The sequence below is a fragment of the Mastomys coucha genome, unplaced genomic scaffold (genome assembly GCF_008632895.1).
Source record: "Mastomys coucha isolate ucsf_1 unplaced genomic scaffold, UCSF_Mcou_1 pScaffold22, whole genome shotgun sequence".
In the NCBI taxonomy this organism is placed as follows: Eukaryota; Metazoa; Chordata; class Mammalia; order Rodentia; family Muridae; genus Mastomys; species Mastomys coucha.
In genome coordinates this window covers 83,144,797-83,159,211 of record NW_022196905.1, presented here as the reverse complement: position 1 = coordinate 83,159,211, position 14,415 = coordinate 83,144,797, and the positions used below count along the sequence as shown (strand labels likewise).

The following is a 14,415-nucleotide window of genomic DNA, read 5'->3' as shown; positions in this document are numbered from 1 at the left end:
TGTACACTGATGCTGTGTGTGGTGTACACTGATGCTGTGTGTGGTGTACACTGGTGCTGTGTGTGGTGCTGTGCATCAGGTGCTCTGTGTGTGTGTGCATCAGGTGCTGTGTGTGTGTGTGCATCGGGTGCTGTGTGTGTGTGCATCAGGTGCTCTGTGTGTGTGCGTCAGATGCTGTGTGTAGTGTACACTGATGCTGTGTGTGGTGTACACTGATGCTGTGTGTGTGTGCATCAGGTGCTGTGTGTGATGTACACTGATACTGCATGTGTGTGCATCAGGTGCTATGTGTGTGTGCATCAGGTGCTGTGTGTGTGTGTGCATCAGGTGCTGTGTGTGTGTGCATCAGATGCTGTGTGTGGTGTACACTGATGCTGTGTGTGGTGTACACTGATGCTGTGTGTCATGTACACTGATGCTGTGTGTGGTGTACACTGACACTGTGTGTGGTGTACACTGATACTGTGTGTGCTGTGCATCAGATTTGCATTCTTCTACATACTAACCACCAGTTGAACCAGCACCATTTGTTGAAAATACTGTCTTTTTTTCCCTCGCTGGATGGTTTTAGCTCCTTTGTCAAAGATCAAGTGACCATAGGTGTGTGGGTTCATTTCTAGGTCTTCAGTTCTATTCCACTGATCTACCTGCTTGTCACTGAACCAAAACCATACAGTTTTTATCACAATTGCTCTGTAGTATAGCTTAAGGTCAGGGATGGTGATTCCACCAGAAGTTCTTTTATTGTTGAGAATAGTTTTCGCTCTCTTGGTTTTTGTTGTTGTTGTTGTTGTTGTTGTTGTTGTTGTTATTCTAGATGAATTTGCAAATTGCTCTTTCTAATTCTATAAAGAATTGAGTTGGAATTTTGATGGGGATTGCAATGAATCTGTAGATTCGGCACAATGGCCATTTTTACTGTATTAATCCTACCAATCCATGAGCATGGGAGATCTTTCCATCTTCTGAGATCTTCAATTTCTTTTTTCAGAGACTTGAAGTTCTTGTCATACAGATCTTTTACTTGCTTAGTTAGAGTCACACCAAGGTATTTTATATTATCTGTGACTATTGTGAAGGGTGTTGTTTCCCTAATTTCTTTCTCAACCTGTTTATCCTTTGTGTAGAGGAAGGTCACTGATTTGTTTGAATTAATTTTATATCCAGCTACTTTGCTGAAGTTGTTTATCAGGTTTAGGTGTTCTCTGGCGGAATTCTTGGGGTCACTTAAGTTTACTATCATATCATCTTCAAATAGTGATATTTTTACTTCTTCTTTTCCAATTTGTATCTCTTTGACTTCCATTTGTTGTCTAATTGCTTTGGCTAGGACTTCAAGAACAATATTGAGTAGGTAGGGAGAGAGTGGGCAGCTTTTTCTATGTTTGGGCCTTGAATTCCTTATCTTTCCAAGACTTTTATCATGAAGGGATGTTGGATTTTGTCAAATGCTTTCTCAGCATCTAATGAAATGATCATGTGGATTTTTTCTTTGAGTTTGTTTATATAGTGGATTATGTTGATGGATTTCCATATGTTGAACCATCCCTGCATTCCTGGGATGAAGCCCACTTGATCATGATGGATGATCATTTTGATGTGTTCTTAGATTCGGTTTGAGAGAATTTTATTGAGTATTTTTGCATCAATATTCATTAGGGAAATTGGTCTGAAGTTCTCTTTCTTTGTTGGGTCTTTGTGTGGCTTAGGTGTCAGAGTAATTATGGCTTCATAGAACGAATTGGATAGTGTTCCTTCAGTTTCTATTTTGTGGAAAGTATTGATCTTCTTTGAAGGTCAGCTAGAACTCTGCACTAAACCCATCTAGTCTTGGGATTTTTTTTTTTTTTTGTTGGGAGACTATTAATGACTGTTTCTATTTCTTTAGGGGATATGGGATTGTTTTGATCATTTGTCTGATCCTGATTTAACTTTGGTTCCCAGTATCTGTCTAGAAAATTGTCCATTTCATCCATGTTTTCCAGTTTTGTTGAGTATAGGCTTTTGTAGGAGGATCTCATGATTATTTGGATTTCTTTGGTTTCTGTTATGTCTCCCTTTTTATTTCTGATTTTGTTAATTTGGATACTGTCTCTGTGCCCTCTGGTTTGTCTGGCTGAGGGGTTTATCTGTCTTGCTGATTTTCTCAAAGAACCAGTTCCTGGTTTTGTTGATTCTTTGTTTAGTTTTTTGTTTGTTTGTTTCTACTTGGTTGATTTTAGTCCGAGTTTGATTATTTCCTGCCTCCTCTTGGGTATATTTGCTTCTTTTTTATCTAGAGCTTTCAGATATTCTGTCAAGATGCTAGTGTATAGTCTCTCCAGTTTCTTTTTGGAAGCATTCAGAGCTATGAGTTTTCCTTAGCCCTGCTTTCATTGTCTCCCATAAGTTTTGGTATGACGTGTCTCCATTTTCATTAAATTCTAAAAAGTCTTTAATTTTTTGTTTATTTCTTCCTTGATCAAGTTATCATTGAGTAGAGCATTGTTCAACTTCCATTTGTATGTATGTTTTCCGTTATTTTTGTTGGTATTTAAGACCAGCCTTAGTCCATGGTAATTTAATAGGGTGCATGGGCTTATTTCAATCTTCTTGTATCTGGTGAGGCCTGTTTTGTAAACAATTGTATGGTCAGTTTTGGAGAATGTACCATGAGGTGCTCAGAAGAAGGTATATTCTTTTTGCTTTAGGATGAAATTTTCTATAAATATCTTTTAGATCCATTTGGTTCATAACTTCTGTTAGTTTCACTGTGTTTCTGTTTAGTTTCTGTTTCCATTATCTGTCCATTGATGAGAGTGGGGTGTTAAAGACTCCCACTATTATTTTATGGGGTGTGATGTGTGCTTTGAGTTTACTAAAGTTTCTTTTATGCATGTGGGTGCCTTTGCATTTGGAGCATAGATGTTTAGAATTGAGAGTAGAATTCATCTTGGTAGATTTTCCTTTAACTAGTATGACATGTCTTCCCTTATCTTGTTTGATAACTTTTGGTTGAAAGTTGATTCTATTCTATGTTAGAATAGCTACACCAGCTTGTTTCTTGGGACCATTTGCTTGGAGAATTGTTTTCCAACCTTTTACTCTGAGATAATGTCTATCTTTATCACTGAGGTACATTTCCTGCATGCAACAAAATGCTGGGTCCCGTTTATGCATCCAGTCTGTTACTCTATGTCTTTTTATTGGAGAATTGAGTCCATTTATATTAAGAAAAAATGATTTGTTGCTTCCTGTTATTTTTGTTTTTAGAGGTGTAATTATGTTTATGTGGCTATCTTCTTTTTGGTTTTTTAAAAGATTATTTTCTTGCTTTTTCTAGGATGTAGTTTCCCTCATTTTGTTGGAGTTTTCAATTTCTTATTCTTTGAAGGGCTGGATTTGTGGAAAGATATTGTATAAATTTGTCATGGAATGTCTTAATTTCTCTATCTATGGTAATTGAGAGTTTTGCTGGCTATAGTAGCCTGGACTGGCATTTATGTTCTCTTAGGGTCTATATGATGTCTTTTCAAGATCTTCTAGTTTTTAGAGTCTCTGGTGAGAAGTCTGGTGTAATTCTGATAGGCCTGCCTTTATATGTTACTTGATCTTTTTCCCTTACTGCTTTTAAACTTCTTTCTTTGTTTAGTGCATTTGGTGCTTTTATTATTATGTGACAGGAGGAATTTCTTTTCTGGTCCAGTCTATTTGGAGTTCTGTAGGCTTCTTATATGTTCATGTGCATCTCTTTCTTTAGGTTAGGGAAGTTTTCTTCTATAATTTTGTTGAAGATATTTACTGGCCCTTTAAGTTGGGAATCTTCACTCTCTCCTATACCTATTATCCTTAGGTTTGGTCTTCTCATTGTGTCCTGGATTTCCTGGATGTTTTGGGTTAGAAACTTTTTGCATTTTGCATTTTCTTTGACTGTTCTGTCAATGTTTTCTATGATATCTTCTGCACCTGAGATTTTCTCTTCTATCTTTTGTATTCTGTTGGTGATGCTTGCATCTATGACTCCTGATCTCTTTCCTAGGTTTTCTGTCTCCAGATGTTTCTCCTTTTGTGATTTCTTTATTGTTTACACTTCCATTTTTAGATCCTAGATGATTTTGTTCAATTCCTTCACCTGTTTGGTTATGTTTTCCTGTAATTCTTTAAGGGATTTTTGTGTTTTCTCTTTAAGGGATTCTAGCAGTTTACCTGTGTCCTTCTGCATTTCTTTAAAGGAGTTATTTATGTCCTCTATCAGCAACATGAGATATGATTTTTAAATCCATACCTTGCTTTTCCAGTGTGTTGGGGTATCTAGGACTTGCTGTGGTGGGAGAACTGGGTTCAAATGATGCCAAGTAGCCTTGGCTTCTGTTGGTAAGAGTCTTGTATTTGCCTTTTGCCATCTGGTTATCTCTGGTGTTAGCTGGTCTTGCTGACTCTGACTGGAGTTTGTCCCTCCTGTGGGTCTGTAAGGCTGTGTCAGCAATCCTGGGAGACCAGCTCTCTCCTGGAGGAACTTGTGTACAGAGGGCTGTGAAACAGTCCAAGCTTTGGGTGCAGATGGTGACTGGAAGGATCCTGTCCCAGCCGCCCCATTGTTCCTGTGTTCTGTGCACTCCTCCCGGTCCCACCCTCTTCTATAAGCACATTCTTTCATGCATATGTTCCCTGCATATGTTCTGTGTAGCAAACCCATATCTTGGTGTTTATAAGGCAAATACTTTACTGACTGAACTCTCTTCATAATTCTGTGCAAAAATATGATTCTAAGGATGTTCTTAACAAGCTTTAAAAGAAGAGAAAGAGAAGAAGAAAGGACATTAATCAGGCCTATTCCTGCCACAGGAGAATGAAGATGGCAGACAACTACAAACAAGTATTCACTGCCCTAAAACCTGGTTGTCTCTGTGAGCTAAGAATGGTAGCTTCCCATATACTTGAAGCCTAGTTTAACACGGTCTGATTTTCTGATTTGAGATTTTGACTAATTCCAAATATCAGTTCTGAGGGCATATGCCCAAGAGTTAAGTAACCTCTCCAGTGAATACTATAGGACACTGGAGGGATGAGGTCAGTGTTAACGTTAGCTAATATCACTCATGCCTTGGGGTCAACACACATGCCTTGGCGTCATCACACAGTGATTTCTTCTTTCACTCTTCTTTTGCAATCTTGTTCCAGAATTCATCACTGAATTCTCCACTGTCATCTATAGAAGGTTATCAGTCTTTCTGACACATAGCACACTCACTCCCCCTACACACAGTCTTTCTGAATAGCACCCCCCCACACACACACACACACTCTTTCTGACTTCTAGATGCAACTGCTTCCATATATGCTGACATTCTAGTTATGACACTGACCCAGCCCTCCCTGCTCTAGCTACCTCTGCCATTAGGTCACTTTCTGTCTATTTAATTCCCACTCCTAATTGTATTCATTGGTTTCCCACACAGGATGCACACAGGATGTTCTAGTAATACTTTATTGCTATTGTGTAGTTATATAGGCCTCTTTTTAGTATGGATTCCTAGTTTCTGTCATTTCTGCAGTTACTAATATCTCCACATTTTATCCCTAAATTCTCTTCATGACTATTAATGAATGAAGTGGAAATGTAACAATCTTTATTTGTCTCTCATAAAGTCTCAATGTTCTTCCCAGAAAATTTCCCCTAAGTATTTATAACTTCAGGATAATCTCAGGGTTGCATATGAGAAAGAGTGACACACTTTCTGAAAAGAAATAGTAACAAGGAATAGGAACTGCTGTCTCTTCCCTCCTTGTCTTTTTGCCATGGTGGCCTGTGGCCAATTCCACTACATAAAATAGGACTGGAGCCCTCTGGTGGTAAGAGGATCCTTCTAGGGATATGGTTGTAGTAGAAAAATTAATCAAAAAGACCTTCACATGCACCTTTTTAGGTCCTGGCCCCTCGTGTTAATTATGGATAAGCGCAATTCTTCCTTTTCTACCCTTCTTTGTTTGCCTTTCCTGACTTCTGTAACACCTAAGGCTGGATTCTGATCTCGGACTTTAAACAGAAGCCCAAGGTAGAAGCTTGAGTATGGAGACCATGTCAGGTATAATGAATGACTTGTGTGTTGACATAATATGATATATGTGTTGATTCAGTCACAAGAGACTGTCAGTGGATCTCACAAGAGAAGATTTGCTGCTTGTCATGATGACAAGACAAAGTACAAGCTTGAATAATGCTGAGAAAATTTTCTCCACTAGAAAAAAAAAATCCATTCAATATTGTAGTTGGCAAACACAAACAGTGAGAAACATGGCTCACCATTTACAATTATTAACATTAAACACATTTTTAAAATATAAATACTTGTGACGTTTAAAAGATGAAGATTTCTAGTAACATGTAATGAAGCATGAGAATAATACTCAAGGGTTGGATATGACAAGGGATGCAACCCTTGACTATAAATAAGAAATAAACACTAAATATACCAAGTAAGGAAGAAAATCGGGAAAAAAAAAACCCTTGGATCCATTAAATGAAATCATAATAGCTTTTCTCTTGGTCTTTGCTCTTGGCTCTGTAGAAACAGTTCTTGATAGTCTGATGGAGACTTTAAAAGGGTGAGTTTGTCTCCTGTTCTCTTCTCCATCCCTGACTCATACCAGTCTACAACTTTGAGATCACAAATAAGGTGCCTTATTTGTGTAAGTATTTCTTCATAATGCACTAGTGTATAATCATAACTAAACAGTATATACAATAAAATCTCAATATCTACAGCTTGACCTTACCATGTACAAACCCCCCACCCCTGCTAAGAACTTTGTGGTTTGTTCTCCCTCTCCCTCCTTCCCTCCCTTCCTCTCTATCTCCTTGGAATATTGTCCTCTCAGATGTTTCCTTTTCACATGGAATTTTCTTCCACTTTACCTAGGGCACAAAATGCACCTCAGACCATCACACGAAAAAGAGTTACAAAGGAACATTATATTGTGCTTTCCAGAGCTATGTTTGGAGCCACTGAGAACCCAGGGTATAAGAGACTGGAGAACGAGTGTGCATGCACATACCTTAGGGGGCAGGTGGATGGCACAACCTTACCTCAGCACAGTAAGAACACTAGCTGCGAGAAGAGCACCACCAGCAAACCACAAACACTACAGAAAGTAGCAGGTGGGAGGGAGGCAGAAGAGAGAAGAACCCGCCAGAGCTTTCTCCTCCTTCCCTTCAGATTTCCTGCAGTGCCAAACCTTGGCAGAAGCCAGGGGCTAAAATATACAGGCCAAGCTGTCCACAGGTCCTAAAGACCAAAGCAAGGCAAGGCAGAGTGGATCCAGTGGGCTGATAAGTGATGGGAATGAAGCTCTCTACTCAATGGCCATTTCTTGATATTATTATAGTTGTCGATATCTAAAATGGTATCTCATTCGTATTCTTTTCCATCACTAAACCTCATGTGGCACTCTGTCTTTTTATGCTTTTTCCTCACACATGTTGTAACCACTTCAATGACTGGGTTTCATCATTTTATTAAGTATCATACCCTTACAATTTGTAACTTCTTCTGTTGTGCAGCAAGAGTTCAATGATTATTGAGTGAAAAAATTCAATCTTCCCTCTGTTATCTGAAATTATTCATGTTTGATTAAATCAAAGACATGCTGTAGACTCTCAATATTTCTAAGGAAATTAGTCACACATATGAGCTCTGTACTCTAGCCTTTTCTAGGATCTAAAATATCATTCTGGTCACTTTACTTACTCTACTAATTAAAATAGGTCAATTTAAACATGTTATAATAAACATATACATATGATTTTCACATATTTTCTCTCTTTATTAAACTACAAAAGAACTTAATCTCAAAACTAAAAGAAATAATGATATTTAGTGAGCACTACTCACTACATTGTCCTCGCCACATGAGCATTCTTTAAAAGGTGGGTTACACAGAAAGAATGGAATACATTCTACAGACAATGTATTTAAAATATACCTGTCTACTTGGGCTTGTACACCATGATACTTGATCTGTTAAAATATTTTAACAAAGTTAAAAACGAATGCAAAATACTTTTCAAAATATGCCAAGAGTTAATTCTTAAAATCAGCAAAGATTTCTCTAGAATACTTTTTTGTTTGTTTGCCTGTTTGTTTGGTTTGGTTTGGTTTATTTTTTAAATTTCTCCTCCTAAGAACTTCAGTAACAGAGTTGACCAGCTGAAGAGATGGTGGCTTTAAGTGGCTCCGTTTATAATGAACCTGGGGTTGACTCTTTTATTTTGTTTTCTTATTCTTAAGAAAATACTTTTGATTCTTCTTTCTATACCTACTTTTGTACAAAGCAGAAACCCTCATTTTGTTGCACCGAATTGTAGGCACCATCCTTTGTGAAAATACCCTGACTCGTGCCAGACACAGCCACTGCAACATGCTCTAGTTGACTCTGCAAGCCATGTCTCAAGCTTGGGTGATGTCAGAGTTGCAAGGTATTTATCTGTCTCTCCCTCACTTAGATATTCTGCTTTCACCAACACAATTTTCAAGATCAAATTCAGTTTCTTTTTGTTCTCCTACACCACAAGATATTACCAACCAGCACTGATCTGTTTGTACAAATGCTGCTCAGTCATGTTTGTCAAAGTGGCTGGCAAGGTGCAACACAGTGGTGTGACAGGTGCTGACGCAGGTACACTTGCCCAATGTGATGACTATGCGGACACAAACCAGTTCACAGAAGTTATTCATATGTTTATCTATGTTTGTCTCTCATATGTTCTTTAAATGAATTGAAAATGAGGGTAGGAATGACTCTACCATGTCACCCCACCAGAGAACTGTCAGTGCAGACTTACCTGCAGCCACTATGATGATGTCTGCTAGCTGAGTGTGGGCCTTCAGTTGTTCTCTGGGCGTGTATCTGTGCGCTATAGTCACCGTTGCATCACCTGCAATGCAGAAGGGCCTCTGTGAGTGGCTGCCACGTTCTCCAGAATTGTACAAAGATTTAAACCTATGGTAGTTTTTGTTACTTCCCATGAATAGGAAAGTTGATTTGACATGATTAAATCATATTAAAAACTAAAAAGAAAGTCTGGATGAACCAGAATTTAAAAGTCTACCTTTCAACTGGATATATGGAAAATCAAATCAGTCTGAATGAGGGTAAGAGCTGTTCATCTTCAGATGGTTTTTCTTTTAAATTTTTTATTTGATTGGTTATTCATCAATTGGTATTAGGGTTGTATACTGGTGTATTAATGACACAGAAATAAGTACAGAGAGCAATAAGATAAATGTTCTTAAAATGGACAATGTATTGCAGAAGAATAGGTAAGAGATCAATTCTGTCAGGAGGTGATGTCAAGAACAGGTCCCTAAGGGAGGCGAAGTATCTCCTAATGTTTCCAAGCAGAAGTGTAACAATTTGGGAAAAAGAAGAAAAGGACATTAAAAGTGAAAAGATAAAGTGGGATAAGCAGATGAGCTTAGGGGTTGTGTTTAGGAAGAGTGGGGAGGATTAGAGTAAGCAGGAAACTTTAGCATGAAAACTTAAGTGGGTTACAGATTAATAAAGGAGAGGAGCTTTAAAGTTGTAAGCATGGGCCTGAGAAGAAAAATGAGGCAGATATGGTGATGAGAAACAGCCCAGGGCGTGACTCCCTGCAAGAGACACAACTTGTCATCTCTCTTCCTGGAAGATATCAAATCCTTCCCAGGCAGCAACAACCACAAAACTGTGCAATGTAGGGCTTTAGAAAAATGAAAAAAAAAAAAAACTATTTTCCACAGACTTCACAGTATGTAAAAGTCACAAAAGTGGATAGTAGATACCTGACAGACAGACAGACATGGACACAGACACAGGAAGGAAGAGCTTAGGCAGCAGTGGAGACCTCTGAAAATGACCACCCATGCACTTCCCAAAGGTGATGAGCTCAGCTCCAAAACACACTTCTGTCTCCTATGCTATAGCCATGAGAAACTCAGGTGGAGGCTCAAGCATGCTGTGCATGACAGTGTCCTTAATGCACAGGGTGACATGGAGGAGTTGTCCCAACAGGAAGCACTGGAGAAACAGTAAGAGGAGAGGAAAGCTAGACAGTACCTCCACCCTAACCCCCAGCAGAAGTGTCCTGGTCTACAAAATAGCAGGAGTACAAGAATCTGTCCATTTAATGATGAGTAATAAGTAAGAAGGATTTGGTGAAGCGTCAATAAACAGCCCGACAAAGAACAAGTCTGGGGTGAGCTGGGGAGGTGATGAAACTGCTAGGATTCCAGTGGTGCTTAGTCTAGTCATGATGATTCTGTATATATATCCAAATCAATGGAACTATGCACTAAAAGCAGTGAACTGTACATTATGAGAAGTTTTAAAGCCAATAAAAGGAAATATTTCAAAAGTAGCAAAAATAAAATATGAGACAAAAATGAAAGTGAAATATGTTTTAACTAGTTTACCAATGTATCAACAAACAACAAAAATTTGTTGTGGAAAGCAAACAATTATGCACAAACATTGTAACTTTTTTTGTTGTTGTTGTTAGAGCTTAAAGTAATAAAAGCCAGGCGAGCAGGTTGAATCCATCCAAACTGACCTATAATGGTCAATTCTCAAAAAGAAACTGGGACACAAGAACTTTCCAACCAACTAGTCAAATTAAGACTGTGAGTTGCAAACAATTTTGAAAATTCAAGACTGTGGAGAATATTGTCCATAATGAAAGGAACTCACATGTGTGCTTCGATTTATCAAAACCAATTTGAGGAAACACCCAATGGACGGTTGAAGAGATGTGACATGTTTTAATACAGACATAAGACTTTTGAAAGATGTGATAGACTGCCATGCCTTGCTTACCCTCTCCCCAGTCATGCTGAATCGTAACTGCAATTGTAACAGTATATTACAAGATGAGACCGGAAGTGTTTATTTAACCCTTGAGAGTCCTTGTGAGACCGGAAGAGTTTACTTAACTCATGAGAGCCCTCATGATTAATGCTGTCGTGGGAGTGGATTTCTTATGAATGATGATTTCAGCAGCAGCATCTTGTAACACAATTCAGAGCTGTAAAGAAATGATCTCTGCTCTTAACAGATTACCTGCCTGTGGTATTCTGCTACAGCAGCAGAAAACTGACTCAGCCACTGACAAATGTAAATACTATTTACATTGCTTAGATTATGTAGCAAGAACACAAGACACAAGGGTAGACTGGGAAGGGAAGGGAAAGTCTGCTGGTTGTTCATATATAATAATGGGAACAAACAAGTCACCTTAAAAGCTAATAAGCCAACAACACAAGCATGTATTTCAAACTATAAATATTCCAAAAGGTGACTTTTTTCAATGAATATCAGGTAAGAACAAAAACTGAAACAGAGTGGGAACATTTTATCAATTCTTTTATAGCATCCATAGATACCACATAAAAATAAAGAATTAAATCTACTACGTATTACAATTATTAAAGTAATAAGGATCTTAAATATTAAAACATATAGACAGAAAATATTTAAAATGAAGCAAAAACAAACAGAATAGGAGGTAATTTGTTAATTCTGACCATATGTATTTAAGCATAAAAATAAATAAAAAAATTTTCAGTGACCTATAAAGGATAATGGAAGGAGAAATTCCATATTAAATAGGACAAAGATATATGCATTAGAAAGCAAAGGGGCAGGCTGGATGTGGTGGCAGAAGCTTTTAATCCTAATATTTGAGAGGCAGAGGTAGGAGGATCTTTGTGTTCAAGGCCAGTCTCTCACATAGTGAGATCTAGAACAGTCAGGACTATGTAGAGGGACCCTGTCTCAATGAAAAGAGAGAGGGTTAAGATAGCTGTTATTCCACACTCAGAAGGAAGAGAACTTCCAAATTGAGGCCATTCTAGGCTTCATAAAGAGTTTGAGGCCATTCTAGACTACATAAAGAGTTTGAGGCCATTCTAGACTACAGAAAGAGTTTGAGGCTACCCTGGGATACACACGGAAACCTTCTCCAAAACATTATTTTAAAAGGGAAGCAAAGCAGATGGAAAGAGAAGGGAGTGGAAGAGGTGAGAAGGGGTTACTCAGTAAATATGAACATATAAGTTATACAGGAAATTGATATAATGAATTCTAATTAGCATAAATGTATAATTAACAAATAAAGGAGAAATGCAATTTGTAAAGCAGATGTTACAAATTATATAAATAGAAATACATTGTAGTTGCTGAATTAAATTACCCCTTTCAGTTCATAACAGATCAAGTATAGAAAATGCAATGCACATTATACAATTTTAACTTATTAAACTCTGAAATAAATAATGTATTTTATGGACCTAATTCTAGTTTGGATTTCCATTACTGTGAACAGACACCATCACTGAGACAACTCTTATAAAGGACGACATTTGGCCTGGTGAGATGGCTCAGTGGATAAGGGGACCGACTGCTCCTCTGAAGGTCTTGAGTTCAAATCGCAGCAACCGCATGGTGGCTCACAACCACCCATAATGAAATCTGATGCTCTCTTCTGGTGCTTCTTAAGACAGTTACAATGCACATATTTATAAAAATAAATAAATCTTTAATAAAGGACAGCATTTAATTTGTGCTGGCTTACAGCTTTAGAGGTTCAGTCCATTATCATCATGGTGGGAAGCATGGCAGTGTCCAGGCAGACATAGGGCTGAGAATGTGCTAAGAGTTCTACATCTTGATCCACAGGCAATAAACACCTTTTTGCACTGGGTAGAGCCTGAGCTTAGAAGACCTCAAAGCCCACCTCCACAGTGACACACTTCCTCTAACAAGGCCACATCTCCTTCAACAAGGCCATACCTCCTAATAGTGCCATTTCCTGTGGACCAAGCATTCAAACACATGACTCTATGGGCACCAAACCTACTCAAACTATCACAGTACCCAAACAACCTTTTTAAATGGTATTATTTTGGGTAACATATTTTCATTAAATCAAAGCAGATAACTATATAATTTAAAAATAACTATCCTTGATCACAACTAGTAAAATTGTTATTATTAACATAAAAGATCCTTCTACAGGAAATTTTAAGAAACTTATTTCAAAACAATAATGGATCAAAAAGAAAATACTAAACAGTAATATAGAATTTCTAGACACCTTTATAATAAAGCAGTTCATATTAAGTCCAACAAAATAAATACAAAGCAATTCTTAAGAGATAATGAGCCGGGCAGTGGTGGCGCACACCTTTAATCCCAGCACTTGGGAGGCAGAGGCAGGTGGATTTCTGAGTTCGAGGCCAGCCTGGTCTACAGAGTGAGTTCCAGGACAGCCAGGGCTACACAGAGAAACCCTGTCTCGAAAAACCAAAAAAAAAAAAAAAAAAAAAAAAAAAAAAAAAAGAGAGAGATAATGAATACACTAAAGTTACTATATCAATAAAACAAAACCCAAAAATTTAATCAACCATCTATGTAACTTGTTAAAAGTTACATAAAGAAAAAAGTACAATAGAAAAGATTAATGAATATAAAGTTTAAATGTATTTAATAAATAAATAAATACAGCAATTATTATACTATTGAAACAGAGAGAATTCATTGAGTTATCAACAGAAATAAATATGAAAAATACATTATATATAACAACATGTTAGAAGACACATGGAAGAAGACCTCATTGTAATAGCAGATCAAAAAGTACCATGACCAGGAATTTATAAAATCTACCTGAAATAAAATTCCCTAGAACAATACTAAAACACATAAATTATACAGAAGAACTTAACAGACAATCATGTTCCCAGGCAGAAAGTCCCACAGTAATGACCATTCTCCTATGCCTGCTGAAAAAAAAGCAGTACAACCCTTATCAGTATTTTTCTTCTGGAGGGAAGCATCTAGTTGATTCTAAAACTATTATGGAAAACATGAGAGAAAGTACTGAAAAAATTCTAAACTTATGAGCCCAAATGTTTCTCTCAATTTTTGCATCACTATAACAAACAATTGAGAGAAATAGTTTGGGCTCATTAAGTTTAGAAGTTTTAGCCCACAGTCAGATGTCCTCTTTGTCCTGGGCGTGTGGTAGAAGGAGCGTTCTCACAGAACCATTCATTTACCAGAAGTGAATGAATATAGGGAGCCTAAGATTCCACAGTTCTCCTTGAGAACATCCAACCACCAACCTCAAGGCTTCCCAATAAGTTCTACTTTCAAAGTTCTCTTTACTCTTCAGACCTCCTCCAGTCTACCCAGGGAGAAAATCTTTACCACTTGTATCCATTGAGGACACTGTGGGAAAAGCAATGAAGGTAAAGTCAGAAATAAGCATTCATAAACCGAGTGTGAAGTGTTTACAGAGCCCATGAAACTGTTGAGTGGATACGTAAGTCTAGAGTACAGTTGGTGTTTTGAGGCATCAGACTGCAAAGGACCACCTAGGGATAGGTCTGGATAAAGATC

General features: G+C 37.7%; 1 protein-coding gene across 1 annotated transcript in view; it reads right to left on the bottom strand.

The window, feature by feature from the left end:
• Window positions 1–14,415, bottom strand: part of Mthfd2l (methylenetetrahydrofolate dehydrogenase (NADP+ dependent) 2 like) — a 107,991-nt gene that overhangs the window by 52,387 nt on the left and 41,189 nt on the right. Inside the window, exon 6 of the mRNA XM_031390967.1 lies at window positions 8,822–8,914. Within this exon, the coding sequence (XP_031246827.1) occupies window positions 8,822–8,914 (93 nt within the window). The remainder of the gene's footprint in view (window positions 1–8,821; window positions 8,915–14,415) is intronic.